The sequence below is a fragment of the Lissotriton helveticus genome, chromosome 6 (assembly GCF_964261635.1).
Source record: "Lissotriton helveticus chromosome 6, aLisHel1.1, whole genome shotgun sequence".
Lineage (NCBI taxonomy): Eukaryota > Metazoa > Chordata > Amphibia > Caudata > Salamandridae > Lissotriton > Lissotriton helveticus.
In genome coordinates, this window is record NC_136067.1 from 1832373968 (window position 1) to 1832387990 (window position 14023).

The 14023-nt window shown below is 41.8% G+C and overlaps 1 protein-coding gene across 5 annotated transcripts in view; it reads left to right on the forward strand.

Annotated features, from left to right (window-relative positions):
• Positions 1 to 14023, forward strand: part of TRAF5 (TNF receptor associated factor 5) — a 199353-nt gene that overhangs the window by 67790 nt on the left and 117540 nt on the right. For 4 of the 5 annotated variants that reach the window (XM_078649729.1, XM_078649732.1, XM_078649733.1 and 1 more), the window contains one exon: positions 10331 to 10563. In XM_078649729.1, coding sequence (XP_078505855.1) covers positions 10349 to 10563 — 215 coding nt within the window. In that variant the 5' untranslated portion in view covers positions 10331 to 10348. Of the gene's footprint in view, positions 1 to 9619; positions 9752 to 10330; positions 10564 to 14023 lie in introns of those variants that run through there. The other variant, XM_078649735.1, reaches the window with a different exon arrangement.

The window sequence follows — 14023 nt, forward strand, 5'->3', positions numbered from 1 at the left end:
GGGGGCCCTTGACAGCCTACGCGATGGCAGAGGGGAGGGGGCAAGGTGACCATCATCACACGCAGTGGGTCCGCTGCAGGTTTTCATAAGCTCACAGATCAACATACATACAAGAATAGTTGCACATTCAGGCACCTATGCACACTTAGCATACACACAGAAACATGCAAACAACCCATGCCCGCACTCACATATACATAAACTAATGTCCAGCTGCAAGCATAATAATAGAGGCAGCCTTGCACGTACTGACCTGCATACCTAAAGGCAACAGTGGACACAGGCCAACAGACATACAGGTCTTCCTAACACCAACATCCACTGACATACAAAAATGATACAGCCCTCCAGCTAACAGACACGAACACAGATTCTTAAACCTATTTACATACAACCAGGAAATGCATGACAGCAAACACAGACAACACACATGTATACATACATCTAATCAGAACTCCTTGCTCATACTAGAGGAGTGCGAGCGGCTACTTGTTTTACTAGATGCATCCATGAGCGTGGGTGGGTGAGTAAATGGATGCTTAGATAGATACAGGGGGTGTACGTGAATGGAAAGACTATTCGAAGAGTGCTGGTTAGTGGAGAGCTACATATGTGTGCCTGGATGGGTGGATAAAGAGATTAGAAGAAGAATGCATAGATGTGTGCGGATGGATAGCTTACTCAGCCACCTGCCTGTACACTCGCGCATCACCTTACCCATTCATCTATCCATCAATCCATCATGAGTCGCTGCATTCCTTCATCAGTTCATCCATGTGCTCAGTTTCTCAATGATTCATGTCCTTACTCGTTCTTCTATCCATTGATTCATTCTTGCATTCACTCACTGACCAATTCACTCAGACAAACCTCACCAGTCAATGAAGAAGCAGTTAACCTATGCTGTCAGGTCTTAAGTTGGGGTATGTTGTTTTTCCATATAAAAGGTTAAAATGTAAGACTCACGAAACTTGGCAGAATGAGCCCTATATGAGATATTGAGGGCAGTAGTACCTACAGTTTACACGCTCTGCTTCATAAAACGCTTGATAACTACACACTGATTGCATTGAGATAGCGAGCCGGCCTCAGGGTTGTAGGCTCATGCTGTGTACTCTGCTTTGTATCAATAAAGGTCTTACACAAAAAAAAAAAAGAAGCAGTTAACCTTATAGAAGAGCCAGACCTATTGTCTTTGTCAGAGCTTGTATGTTGATGACCAGAGCATAGTGGTCCCCTAGTTTGCCATGGCCAACCACAGATTACTTTGGCTTGAATATGTATATGGCGGCACTTACCATGGTGGGCTTGAGAAGATGTCAGCTGATTGGTCAGCATGCGCATTGAGACTGAATATACTGTAGCGGATAGTGAAAGGGTGGTCAAGGTACTTCATGGCTGGGGAGAGATTTGTGTAGCAATGGGAAAACCGTCTCTGTGTTAGCTTTATTTTAAGGGCCTCATGCTCTGGGTCCCTGCTCTTCTTGGGGTTGAGAAACCTAATTCTCAGCGTGAGTTGGTACCAAGGCCTTATTTATACCATTTATTTGAAATGTGCTAAAAAGTTGACAATCATAGTCAAAATTCTTGGAAAAGCTATTGGCAGCACTTGAACTTTCAGCATACATACAGAAGACCTGCTGGATGTGGCCTATGGTTGCATACAACAGACGCAATGGATGAAAGAGTTGCAAAATTGAGTGGAGTATCAGAGACAATAGCGAATACTGAACTCAATTATTATTTATAACAATATTAAGAAATAAAGATTCCTGGATACTTCACCGTATGAGAAATAGAATGTGTTCAGCCATCCTCCACAGAAGCTCCATGCAAGATTCTGGAAACCTTTGCGGACAATTCATATAATTTATACAATTTGAGTCAGTGGTAAATTTGCTCAGTTCCTTAGTACGTGTATATGATTTCTACACCAGAAAATAAAATGTATCCTCTTAATATCAAGTGCAGTGAAGCTGGTCCCATACAGATCGAACGGATACCAATAACAAGGCGACATTGCACACATTGTGATTTCAGTTTTATTCTTCAACAAGAATGCGGTAGAGCTAATTTCATTCCGTTCAGCACCATTGAAGTGTGGAGAGACAGAGGTTGAAGAATAAAAGGAAATTCAATTTGAGCAATTTTGCCTTGATTTTGTACTGGTTCTTAAATAATATGCCCTGGTAGTGAAATAATTGACTGGGATAGGTTAAAGACCTGGCAGTTCTTCCTGTCACACAAGTGATCTCACTATTAGGTGGCCTAGTAGTCAGATGACTACGGGTCATATGTATCATTCAAAATTGCGAATTTTGGCGTTTGCGATCGCAATTAGGCTAAATGGTATGTATAAAAGAAAAACTGCCTCGCAAAATGAGGAATCTCAAAATTTGAGATTCCTTATTTAGCGAATGCATTTAAGGAATCGCAATTTGCGATTCCTTAAATGGAATGTATGAGGCACCCAAGTTGTGCGAATATGGCATAAGGAATCGCAAATTACCACCAACTGCAGGTTGGTGGTAATTTGCGACTTCTTTAAAAAAATGCAAGTTTTTGCATTTTTCAAAGTGGCATGTGATGCACACACATGCCCATAGGGCATGAAACATATAACCTAGGCACACATAAAAGCAGTAAAACGATATGGTAACTGTCTGTAGAAAAAAGAATATATATATATATATATAACAAGTGACTTCAAGATTAAAGGAAAAGGTCTTGTGTGGATCAGGTTGAAATGTTTTAATCCTTTTCAGACGTGAAATGAAGGTAGCAACAAGCCAGCCGACACGTGTTTCGTCGCACAAAGGAGAATTGCTCCGCGACTTCTTCAGGGCTGGGAATGGATACAATGATCTTTTCTACTGGCACTTTGGTTTCATTTTCTCCCTTATTTCTTGCCCCTTGCAGGACCTTCATTCTTGACGCTTATTCCTTCTTTTGATGCCCTTTTTGTTCTTTTAACGACCCTCTCCTTTTCTTACTCACATCAAAGTTTTCCACCCCTTTTCTTTAATCTACACCTATTCTTCTTTATCCTATTTTTCTCTGCAGCTCTCACAGATTAATAGTTGAATATCACAGGTATCATTTGAATGTTTTATCCTTAATCTACCTATTGACTCCTTTGTGTTTCCTGAGTATAAATGACTTAGAAATCACTTTCTCGTCTCAATCACAATGAGTTCACTTTTCTTCTCTCACACTCTTTTAAACAATTACACTTTTTTTATCACCTGTCCAGGGATAACATCACTCCCTCCAAAATCCAATTATAGCATACTCCACGTGAGGTTGGTTGGGATTCCACATGTGCTTTTCATCACTCGTAATACCATTAGGGCGGATGTTGTAAAGCCCTTAGTTTTTCTTTTTTTTACTTGCGATACACTCATTTGACTTATTGTATCCATTCCCAGCCCTGAAGAAGTCGCGGAGCAATTCTCCTTTGTGCGACGAAACACGTGTCGGCTGGCTTGTTGCTACCTTCATTTCACGTCTGAAAAGGATTATTGTTATACATATATTCTTTTTTCTACAGACAGTTACCATATCGTTTTACTGCTTTTTATGTGTGCCTAGGCTATATGTTTCATGTACTCTGTGTGTGGGTTTTCCTACACCCTCAATAAGGGGTTTTAAGGGCATATCCCCTTGCCTAGTTTGCACCATACACACTTACTTTGCTACTCTTACTCTTTTGCGTGACAAGCTGTGCGCCTAAGCAAACCCCCGGTCCTGCTAAAAACCCCTCCTTCAATGCCCATAGGGCATGTATGTGTGCCACATGTGCACCCATGCTCATTTCAGGGGTGCAACAGGGTGTCCTTTTGACACCCTGGCACACTTGAAATTGCATTCTCAATTTGCGATTCTCTAATTGAGAATCGCAAATTGAGATTGTCTTCCCATTCATTCCTATGGGCCTCTGGAATGAATTGGGAGGTATTCCTTAATTGCGAATTGCAATTTGCGATTCGCAATTAAGGAATATGTAGGATTCGCAAAATGTATTGCAAATCCTATATACATAGCGTTTTGCGATTCTCAAAGCCTAACATTGATACATATGGCGCTACATGCTAAAGAGACTCTTAACAGTCACACAGGGTCGACTGACCTTTCCTATTGGTTGTTACGTGTAATTTAACTTCAAGGGATTCCACACTAACATATGTAAACACTGATATAAATTAAATCCATGAATGCATACAACCGTTGGGAATTGTACAGTTTCTGTTATCCATGCTGTTTGTAAATATAATCAGTTCAAAAACAAGAAACGGGAGCGACCCCACACCCAAGAGAAGGGGTCCCACAGGTAAGTAAAAACAAATTTCTCCTGGGAAAACTTGAAATGTACTAGAAACAGTACTGTTAATAAATCTCAACCTAGTGAACTTTTTCTCTAATCTGCATTCATTCACACTCTAATTCATGGACACTCTTGCGATAATATATCGGATCTTATGTGGAGTAAGGAAAATGAGGATGTTGCTCTAGTCTTGCACTGTTGTTTGCTGCTCTCTTGTTTTTATTTTTCAATTGTTAACAAATTTGTGTTTTTTAATTGTGTGTGTACATTATACATTTGCTGATAAGAGGTCTTTTTAAACACTGTATGATATATATGTAATGTATTTTTATTAAAAATTAATTTTGTTACTTTTGTATATTGGTGCTTTAGAGTATTGTTTTACATAATTGACTGTCGGGGACTCTATTGGTGGCAAATGTTAATATCACGAGTGGTGTGAATGAATGCAGATTAGAGAAAAAGTTTACTAGGTTGAGATTTATTGACAGTACTATTTCTAGTACATTTCAAGTTTTCCCAGGAGATATTTGTTTTTACTTACCTGTAAATATAATCAACATTGGAGCACTGGGTTGACTATGATCATTTATTTTGTAGATTGTTACACTCAATTGGAGTAAAAAATTACAAGATGCAAACTATGTCAGTCCTGTGCTTTCTCTTCTTTGTAATTCGTTTTTGTCCAACAAATAAGTCTGAGTAACTCTGGGTTCCTTCTAGGACACAAACGAAGGTAGCATTTTTGAATGAGTCCCAAAAGTCAATTGCTTTATTAATTAATATCTACCCTGGTTGAGTGGGCAGATAGGGTTGTCCTTGTTATTTAAAAACTGTTTGGATGTTGCAGCCAAGCCTGAACCCAGATTGGTAGCTAGATAGATGATTGTCCAAAATTAAGACATTCAGGTGGATTGCAAAAATCTTCTCAAAGGCCTTGCCAAGCCTAGATAGACTGGAAACATTGTTAAACCTGGGTCTAGCCTTTTTGATGATGTGGGTTTTCTGGGCATCTATTAACAAAGATTAGAAAATTTGCAAAGAAGGCAAGAGCTTCTTAACTTAAACCAAGTATCTTTCAATATGGAGTAATTGTCTTTGATTCTTCCTGCTGGAATGAAATGGAAAAAGTAGTTGATCGGTTTTTGGTTCTTAAAGGAGTCAAATAGTTCACCTGGAGCGATAAATGTGAACGAATCGTAAATGTACCACGAATTATAGGAAGGGTTGGAGGAAGGACATTCAAATAAAAAGTGAACTCTATTCAGTGGATTTTCTCCTTATATTTATCTTTCGAGTAGGCTGGTGGATTATTTTCTGCAGCGTTGGACGTTTTCGGAGGTGCCAGAATATGAATCTTGTCATTTGGAGAGGATTTTATTGGCTTTTGGATGTAAAGAGATTAGTCTATATTTGTTTGGGAGATGTCAATCTAGATGAAGTTGTGTCTGTGTGTGGGTTCTTCATTTGTTCTCACTTTTCCTGCAGATGCTTTCTTTCCGGGATTCTGACAACCATGGTTGGTTGGGCTGAGTCTGTGATTTTGTAATATAGTACCAATAGTTCAACTTAGTCATATTCGAAGACCATACGATTAACATATTTGGGGGAATAATATTGTAAAGTTTTAGAAAGAATGTGTCCCATCATTGCTTGGTGGGTGAGTTTTTTAAGAAGGTGTGAGAGACTTTTCCCAGCCACCGGCTTACTACATTATGGGTTGGAATTAAAGAGAATGTGAAAAATGGTGATCCCACCAGTGAGTGGGAATGGGAGGAACACCCCAGAATCAGATGGCGTCAGCAAGAATGAGGTGGAGAATTTTGCTTTCAGAATGACTGGGCTATGAGACATTTTGTTGAAAATCATGCAGCAGAAGCAAGTTGTTTAAAGTTGGGTAGTGCCTATTTTCTGAAATCAAGCCAGTCAACATCAAAGTCTCCCCTGGGGAATGTTCTACTTGGCAGGCATGCAACCTTCAGTAACTTATTCAGAGAGCCTGTCATCAAACATTGAAGTTTGGGCCCTAATATATTTTAATAGTCAATATCAATCCATTGACATCAAGATGACTTAAGTGTTTGTATATAATATCACAGCGGCTGTATTTCCAGAATGTGTTAGTTCTAAGTGAGCTCTTGAAATGCAAAAATGTGTGTCGGACTGGGGCTTCATGTGCTTGAAAGGTCAATTCTGTTCTGATATCCTGGAATCTCAGACTTTATCCAGGACAAGCAAAGGTGCCCGATTGAGTATGTCTTTATGGAATCATGGTATTTTGGCGAAGTTCACTGAATTAAAGGTTATTCAGCTAGAAGGCAATATCCATTTTCTTTTAAGAGCAATGCTAAACTTACATGTGTTGAATACATGAGAAAAGTTGATACTGTTGCATGTGGAATTGGCTAGGAGATTAACTACTCCTAGTGATGATAATTAACTGGCATTACTTTCACATGTCTGGGGAAAATTGATTTAGAAAGATTACAGATGTTAGATATTCATACAGTTGGATGGTATAACAGTATAGAAAAGGAGGTGGGAAATGTCTCAAAGTAGAACTGAAAGAAATTGGATCATATGGCTAATAATAAGGCAAGGATATTTAAAAAGAATCCAGAAAAATTTGACTCACAGTGTCAAGCTTTAAAAAGTAAATTAAGAATGTTAAAGTAGACAACACAGGTTGTAAGTGATATTCAATCTAATAAAGCATATAGTCGATTCAATTTGGAATATAAGTCCATGAAAAAAAGAAGAAATTGCTATTTTATAATACCAATGGGGAACATATGTTATCAGTAATATCAAAGGATAAAACGAAGTTCTGGGGATTAATGCAGCATGGCATGAGAAGTGAATGTGGTTTAGCAATGTGTATGGTGCAAGAAGAGTGGTGGTTAAATTACTTTGAACAACATTAAGTCCTGGGAGCGGAATCCTGCTCCCATGCCAGAAGCACTGCTTGAAAATGCTTGTTGCAATGAGTGTACCACAATAAAGTTGCGTTATGAATCTTTTATTCAAATTAATTCCAAAGTTATCATTATTTTGCTCCGTTTCTGTATGTCGCATGTCGAGCCATATTTATGTATTTAAAATTCTAATACAGTAGACGTGTCCAACTGGACTTTCAACTTCTACAGCAGGATTATATACATGATTCATCCTCGATAGCGAGTAATATCCAATGCATTTCGGGCCGTGTTTTTAGCCCTTCATCAGGGATTCATTAAAAATATAAATAGGAGCGTTAGACCATAAGCGTGCACGATCAACCATTATACGGTTTCATCAGACATTCATTAGCACGTTAGTTTACAAGAAAAATACTTCACTCTGCGTTTTCCCTCTAATTGATCATTCTACAACTCAAGTGAGATGACTACCTTTTCTAATTTCCCTATGCCAATTCGTATAGAGTCCCCCATATTGCAACACATATTGTACCCCTTACTCCAACCTTGTACAACACCCCTCATACCTGTCTCACATGCCGTGGCCTCTTAGCTAGTCTGTTTAAACTGACAATCACGTCTCTAAACACCTGATGTCATTTTAAATTCATCAAACGTGACTCCTCCCCTGTACGTACCCCGGTCTGCCATGATACTCCAAGACCCATAATTCACCTTAGTCAATGAACGAAACACTGCATCTTCCGTCAATTAGTTTACCCCGCCCACCCTTATGATGTTAATACCTACGCCCTTATGCTAAACATGTAAAAAGTACTTTTCAAGAAATATGCATTCGTCATTAATCGTTCTCAAAATGTATAAACGTGTGATAGAGAAAGCATTTGCTGTACACATGGTTGCCTGTGTTTCCTCCACAATGTCCGTGCACCTTGAAGCTGTTTTAACTCCCTCCTACGAGGAGAAATGGCTAGGCATGCGACCATCCGCTTTCATTTGCGTTTTCTTTGTTAACTGTATTCCGTGGGTGCTACCTTGAAAAACCACGAATCCAGAACGCACGCATAAATCAATACAAATCAATACAAATCAACAAGAATGGGACTAAATTGGTGTGCACCCGACCTCTCGATCTTTTGATGAAATTACTTTGAAGACATATACAGAAAGGGGTGTTTTGGACCTCCTCCTGAAGAATATATATGTTAGGAAGAAATTCTTTAATTTGTTTCTGTAACTTCCAAAAAGGAAATTATTTCATCACTTAATTCGCAAGAGCTGCTAATCCAGACAATCGCTATCCAATAACAATTAAATCCAATACTGATTGGTTGGCTAGGATATTTGCATTAGTATTATATTGTATAACAATTACTGTTCAGTTCCCAGAAAGGCCTAAACAGGCAATTATTGAGACAGTTTCTAAAAAGCCGATCCCTCTTAGTGATTTCTAAGTCTTGTAGATGTTGGTGCGGAAATATATGTGAATCATCCTCCTGTACTTAAAGGATTGGATTGAGACTAATGATTTAATACCCATCAAACAAGGTGGGTTTAAAGTGGCCCATTCCATTGTTTCAGCTTATGGTTGATGGCCCAGAAGTCGATTGAGAAATGGGTTAACTTGTTTTGTTGTTTTTGGACTTTTGTGCTGTATTTCATTTAGTCAACCATGATATTTTATGGGAAATCTAAAGGAATTAAAAATTCCCTGACCTTCTTTAGGTGGCCCAATGAATATATGATATTGAAGCTGCTTTGATGATGCCCTTGCTCCCAGTCATATCTACTTCCCTTTTTCCTGCCTCGGTGAAAATGGAATATCTCTAACGATGTACACAATGTGAATATGTGCTCCTGTTACCACTACTCTAGGAGCTTGGTGGACACCATTAGTTATATCATACTCCTCAATTGTGCAACATTTTACGTAGCTGATCCAGAATGAATGTGTTTTGCTCATTGCTGATCTCAGAGTTTGTTCGAACACTTCCATATTTTAGCAGTGAGATGTGACAAAATCGGTTGCGCATGTAATAGGAGACTGTTTCATGAATGTGTTGTGTGCTATTTTGTTATACACAATTAATCCTAATAAAAAATATATATATCAGAAACATTCTCATTGTCACAAAGTCAGGCATCGATCCAGAATGAGAGGCAAGTTCTGAATATTGTCCAGAACCTGGAAATAAGTATAGGGACATATCTCAATATCAGGGACCTTAGTCCAATATTGGTAAGTCTTCCAGGCATGAGCCCTAATGGTGAGCCCACTCCAAGATAATAACAATCTATTCTGTTTTTGTTAAAAATAAAGTTTATTTTATTGTGTATTTTAAACAAATCATTCATTGTCGGTTAACACTTTAGGTCTCAAGAATAACATTTAACAATCTTAGCTGACACCTGTTTCATTCTATGGCGAGTTTTACAAGATCTCACAGTTGTGGATTCCTAGCTTTCTGAGATTACCACTTGCAATGTTGCAGATTCCTTCACTGAGCTGGTAAGCCCGCACACATTAAATACAGTCACCCCTCCTTGTTAGATGTATATGATGAGCTATGATATATTTGTATAATGACTTGTCATGAAAACTGTTAGGCACAGTGAAGCCGCTTCCAAAGAATGTGCAAACAAGTAAGGGAAATAATGCACACGTCTCTTCTGAGGTATTAGGTCATTTGCTTTTGTTATTTCCTGTGAATCAGGGCCTATGTTTCAAGCAAAACATGGATGCAAACATATGGGTAGAACTAGAAGGGAGATTTGGCAAAAATCAGGCAACATATATTTTTTTCTTTTACTTGCATTGAGGTGGAGGAACTTTTAAGTGGGACAAAGCTAAAATAACATATATATTTTTTTAACTTTTGAGTCTTCCCCTAAATTGGCACTGTTGTCATGTATGCCTGCTCTGTATGTTCCTAATTGTGTCACTAGACGTTTTAAAAACAGAAATAATTTCAATACATGCAATATTACACAGTCTTACATATCTTAGATATTTTCAGCATAAAACAAATACAGTAAATAAAAACAATTTAACCTAAAGGCATTTACAACATGCTCTTGTTATGTCTAGATTCATGGTAACTCCCAGATGGCTTCTGGAGGCTCTCAACACCTCTCAACTTCCCTCACACGACAAACCTCCAATGGCGCCATTTCTCTGGACTTTGAATCTAATGGTGAATACACGTTTGTTGAAAAGCTGCAGGAGCGGTACAAATGTGCTGACTGCCATTCAGTCCTCCACAATCCCCACCAAACAGGATGTGGGCATCGCTTCTGTCACAAGTGTGTCACATCTTTGAGGTAAGAGAGCTTTTCAGAGAAATGAGCACTATGTTTTAGCCTTGTCTAAAGACAGCTTTAGTTGTTTCTACATCCTTATATATTTTTTAAAATCATAATTAAAATATGCACACATATACACTTGAGCTTTCCGTCAGTTCTTTTGAGTGATTTGTTCAGTTGTCATTCACTTTTTGCTCCCGCCCACCACAGCATACAGCGGTGGGTCATCCACTGGTTGTCTTTGACTGCTACTGATGAAATGTTGCCTGATCACATGTGTGCAGCTGCCAGAAAAGGTGTGCATTTCAGCGCCAGGATTGGTTCCCAGGCTTCTGAGCTACTCCTTCCGTTTTCTACTCGTTATTTACTTTGTTATAGTTTTCTTTGTTTATTGTATATGTTATCACACAATGATCACCCAAAATACATTTTAAAAACATGTGGCAAGCTTTGCAAGGCCCGAACCTATTGACTTTGCCAATGCTCATTAGATGCTTTGAACCAGTAATTAGTGAAGAATGAAACATATATCGCGGATTTGCCTTTTTAAATGATCATTAGATTAGTTCGAACTACAGTGGACCAGAACTAAATATCAAGGTCTTTTCTTGCATTTCAGAAAACTCTGCCCTTTGCCTTTTGTCTGATACACCATAGTTCATTTTACAGCACATCTGCTCTATGTCTTAGAAGCACTAGAGTCAATGTACAGAAAAACAATTGCTCTTGGCGATTGTCAAACCAATGTATATGTGCACTACTACTACCAACATTCAAACCATAATACTTCACCAGTCCTGAAAAGGAAGAAACCAAGGGATGTGTATATATACAAAATTATCTTTAATTCATTAAAACTTCATCAGAATGTGCATTACAAGATTCTCAACATTAAAACAGTACATAAGGCAGTGATACAAAAATATTAAAAGCCAACAAAGAGGGATTAAAAAAGACATAAAAATTAGTCATTCACAGTGGTTATCCCATTGTGGTGTTGGGCCTGAGGCCCACATGACGCTGCAATGATAGACGCAGGATAGTATGTATGTAAACTGGCCACGAGCACGTGCACCCGGGCCCTTTTATTAGCGGGGTCACGTGACTCGTCACACCCGTGATGGATGGGTGAGGGGGTGTAGTGTGCCCAGCCCTCGAGGGAGTGGCTGGCTTACAGGAAATGGAAAAACACTAGAACGTGTCCTGCAGGACACTACATTCCTCCCCAACTTTATTGAGGAACAAATAAATTGCTAGTCCAAACCTGTGGGAATAAAACAAAGTTAACTAGTTACCACAGGGTCCATCAGTCTCTAGAGTCAGGTGGCAGGACGACAGCAGACCTGGATTGGTGACTTGGCTTGCAGCAGAACCTTCTCGGCAGGCACCCGTAGTTTAACCTGAGGGCCTCAGGACACGACCGCTGGCTGGGAGACGTCCTCTGCATGCTGACAGTTCGTTGACGGTGATATGTCTTGCTGCCTTGCCTGATTTCCACTTTGCTGACATCCGTGATGGTCCGTGGTGGGTTCTAACAGTTTATTGTAGTGGGCTGCGTCACAAAAATGGATGGAGTCCTTACGGAGAGTTCACAGAGGTGTGGCAGAGCCGACTGTCTTTGTTGAACGGCTGGGTTGTGACCGGAAACCTGTCGGTGGGGCAGAGTCTCTGCTCGCTCTCCCGCCTGGGGAGGCCCGTTGCCGGGGTTGCTGCGGGACTGTAGTAGGGCTGCGCTGAGGGCTGCTTGTGTGCCAGCTGGTGGCAGCTGCAGGGCCGCGGAGGAGCCATTGCTTAGTCGACCTCCCAAACTCCCACGGGTGCATGAGTCGTGGAATAGACTTGCCTTTGCTGCTTCGGTTCCAGTGTATTCCAGGTTCACAGGGGGGCCTCTGGTTTCTTTTGTCTGCTGGTGTGGTGACGGTGCAGGACTCCTGTCCGCTGATCTTCTGGGAGTGGAGATGTTTGACGCAGGTGATGACGGCTGACGTGATGGCAGTTGCCAGCCATGTGGTGACTTGGGATGACAGGTGGTGGTAACTTGCTGGGAGTGTTGGATGTCCAGATGGACTTGGCAGCCAAGTGCCTCCGCCTTGCTGAGATGGAGTGTCTGTGGCGGCTTGACACGTAGAGTGTGGGGATCCTCCTTTGCCTGGCTTGGGGCCACTGCCGACTCCCTCTTGAGGCGGTGGGAGGACGGACACTCTGTGCTGATCTTCACCCTTTGTACCTGAGGACAGGAGCATGGATGCTGGTTGACTCAGACTGCCGACGCTCGGGGATGGACGGTCGCCTGGGAAAACGTCGGGATGAGACGTGGACTGCGCTTGCTGCGGCTTATGTTTGGTCTATCCGTGGCGCTGCATCCTGGGACGTCGGTCCGCCTTGGAGGCTGTCTGGCGTGTCAGGGTGTGCTCCTTGGCTGGCTGTGAGTCCTCGGTTTCCTCCCTTTGTTGGCTTTGTTCAGCCCACCTGTGCTCATCCGGTCTGTGCTGTCACTCTTCTTCTTTTCTCAGAGGGTGTTGCGTGTGGACCTCGAGGCAGTGCTGTTGTGGCACCGGCTTCTGCCTTTGCTCTGGCGTGCTTGTATGGATTAGTCACTTGGTGACGTGTTTCCTGCTTGCTGGGCGACGTGACGTCCGGTCTTGTGTCGCTGTTTGTTGGAGCACATGGTGCTGTGGCGGCCTGCCACGTGGGGTGTGCGACTCCTCTCTTGCCTGTGGTGGGTCCCTGCCGACTCCATCTGGAGGCAGTGCGAGGGAGGACACTGTTGGTGGTCTTCGGCCCGCCGTAGGGTTTCACTGTGGCGGTGGAGATGTGTGTGCTCTCCGACCTGCGTTCAGCAGTGTTTCTGTGTGGAGAGGTTTCCTGGGTGCTGACTGTGCCGTCAGGTTCACAGGTGCGACCTCCTGCGTGCTTCTGGCATTGTAATGTCCTTTGAGCGTCTGGTCTCGTTTGTGGACGTTCTCTTCTGGCCATGAGGTGCTTGCGTTGTAGCTTGTAGTTGTCCACCAGTAGGGTGGGTGACGACGACCTCTTCACTGGTGGTGGCTGTCTTGCGTGGTGCTCTGGGCTTCTGGCAGCCAGTGCCTCTTCTATTTCTGATAGGGTCCCGGGGCGTGGGAGTGCTGAGACTGCTTTTCCGTGAGTATCTTGTCGTGCTGAGCCTTGTAGGCTCCTTTGTTCCTGGGTGGTCCACACAAGTCATGTCTGACTGCTTGGGCGTGGAGACGCTTGCGGTGGCGCGATAGAGCCGTGCCTGATAGTTCCTGAGGCACTTCGTATCCGCGCTGTGACAGTCTTGTGCGAGTGTTGTGGGCGCAGGGGGGGGGGCCTTCGGGGTTTCAGGATATTTTCTGCCACCAGCTTTGTTTAGTAGCGACAGTCCCGGTACCAGGCGGGTCACTCTGCTATTTTCACTGCTTGTTGCCTGAGGCGGGGTCGATGATCCTGCAGGTACCTTGATTAATAGGGTGGCGGA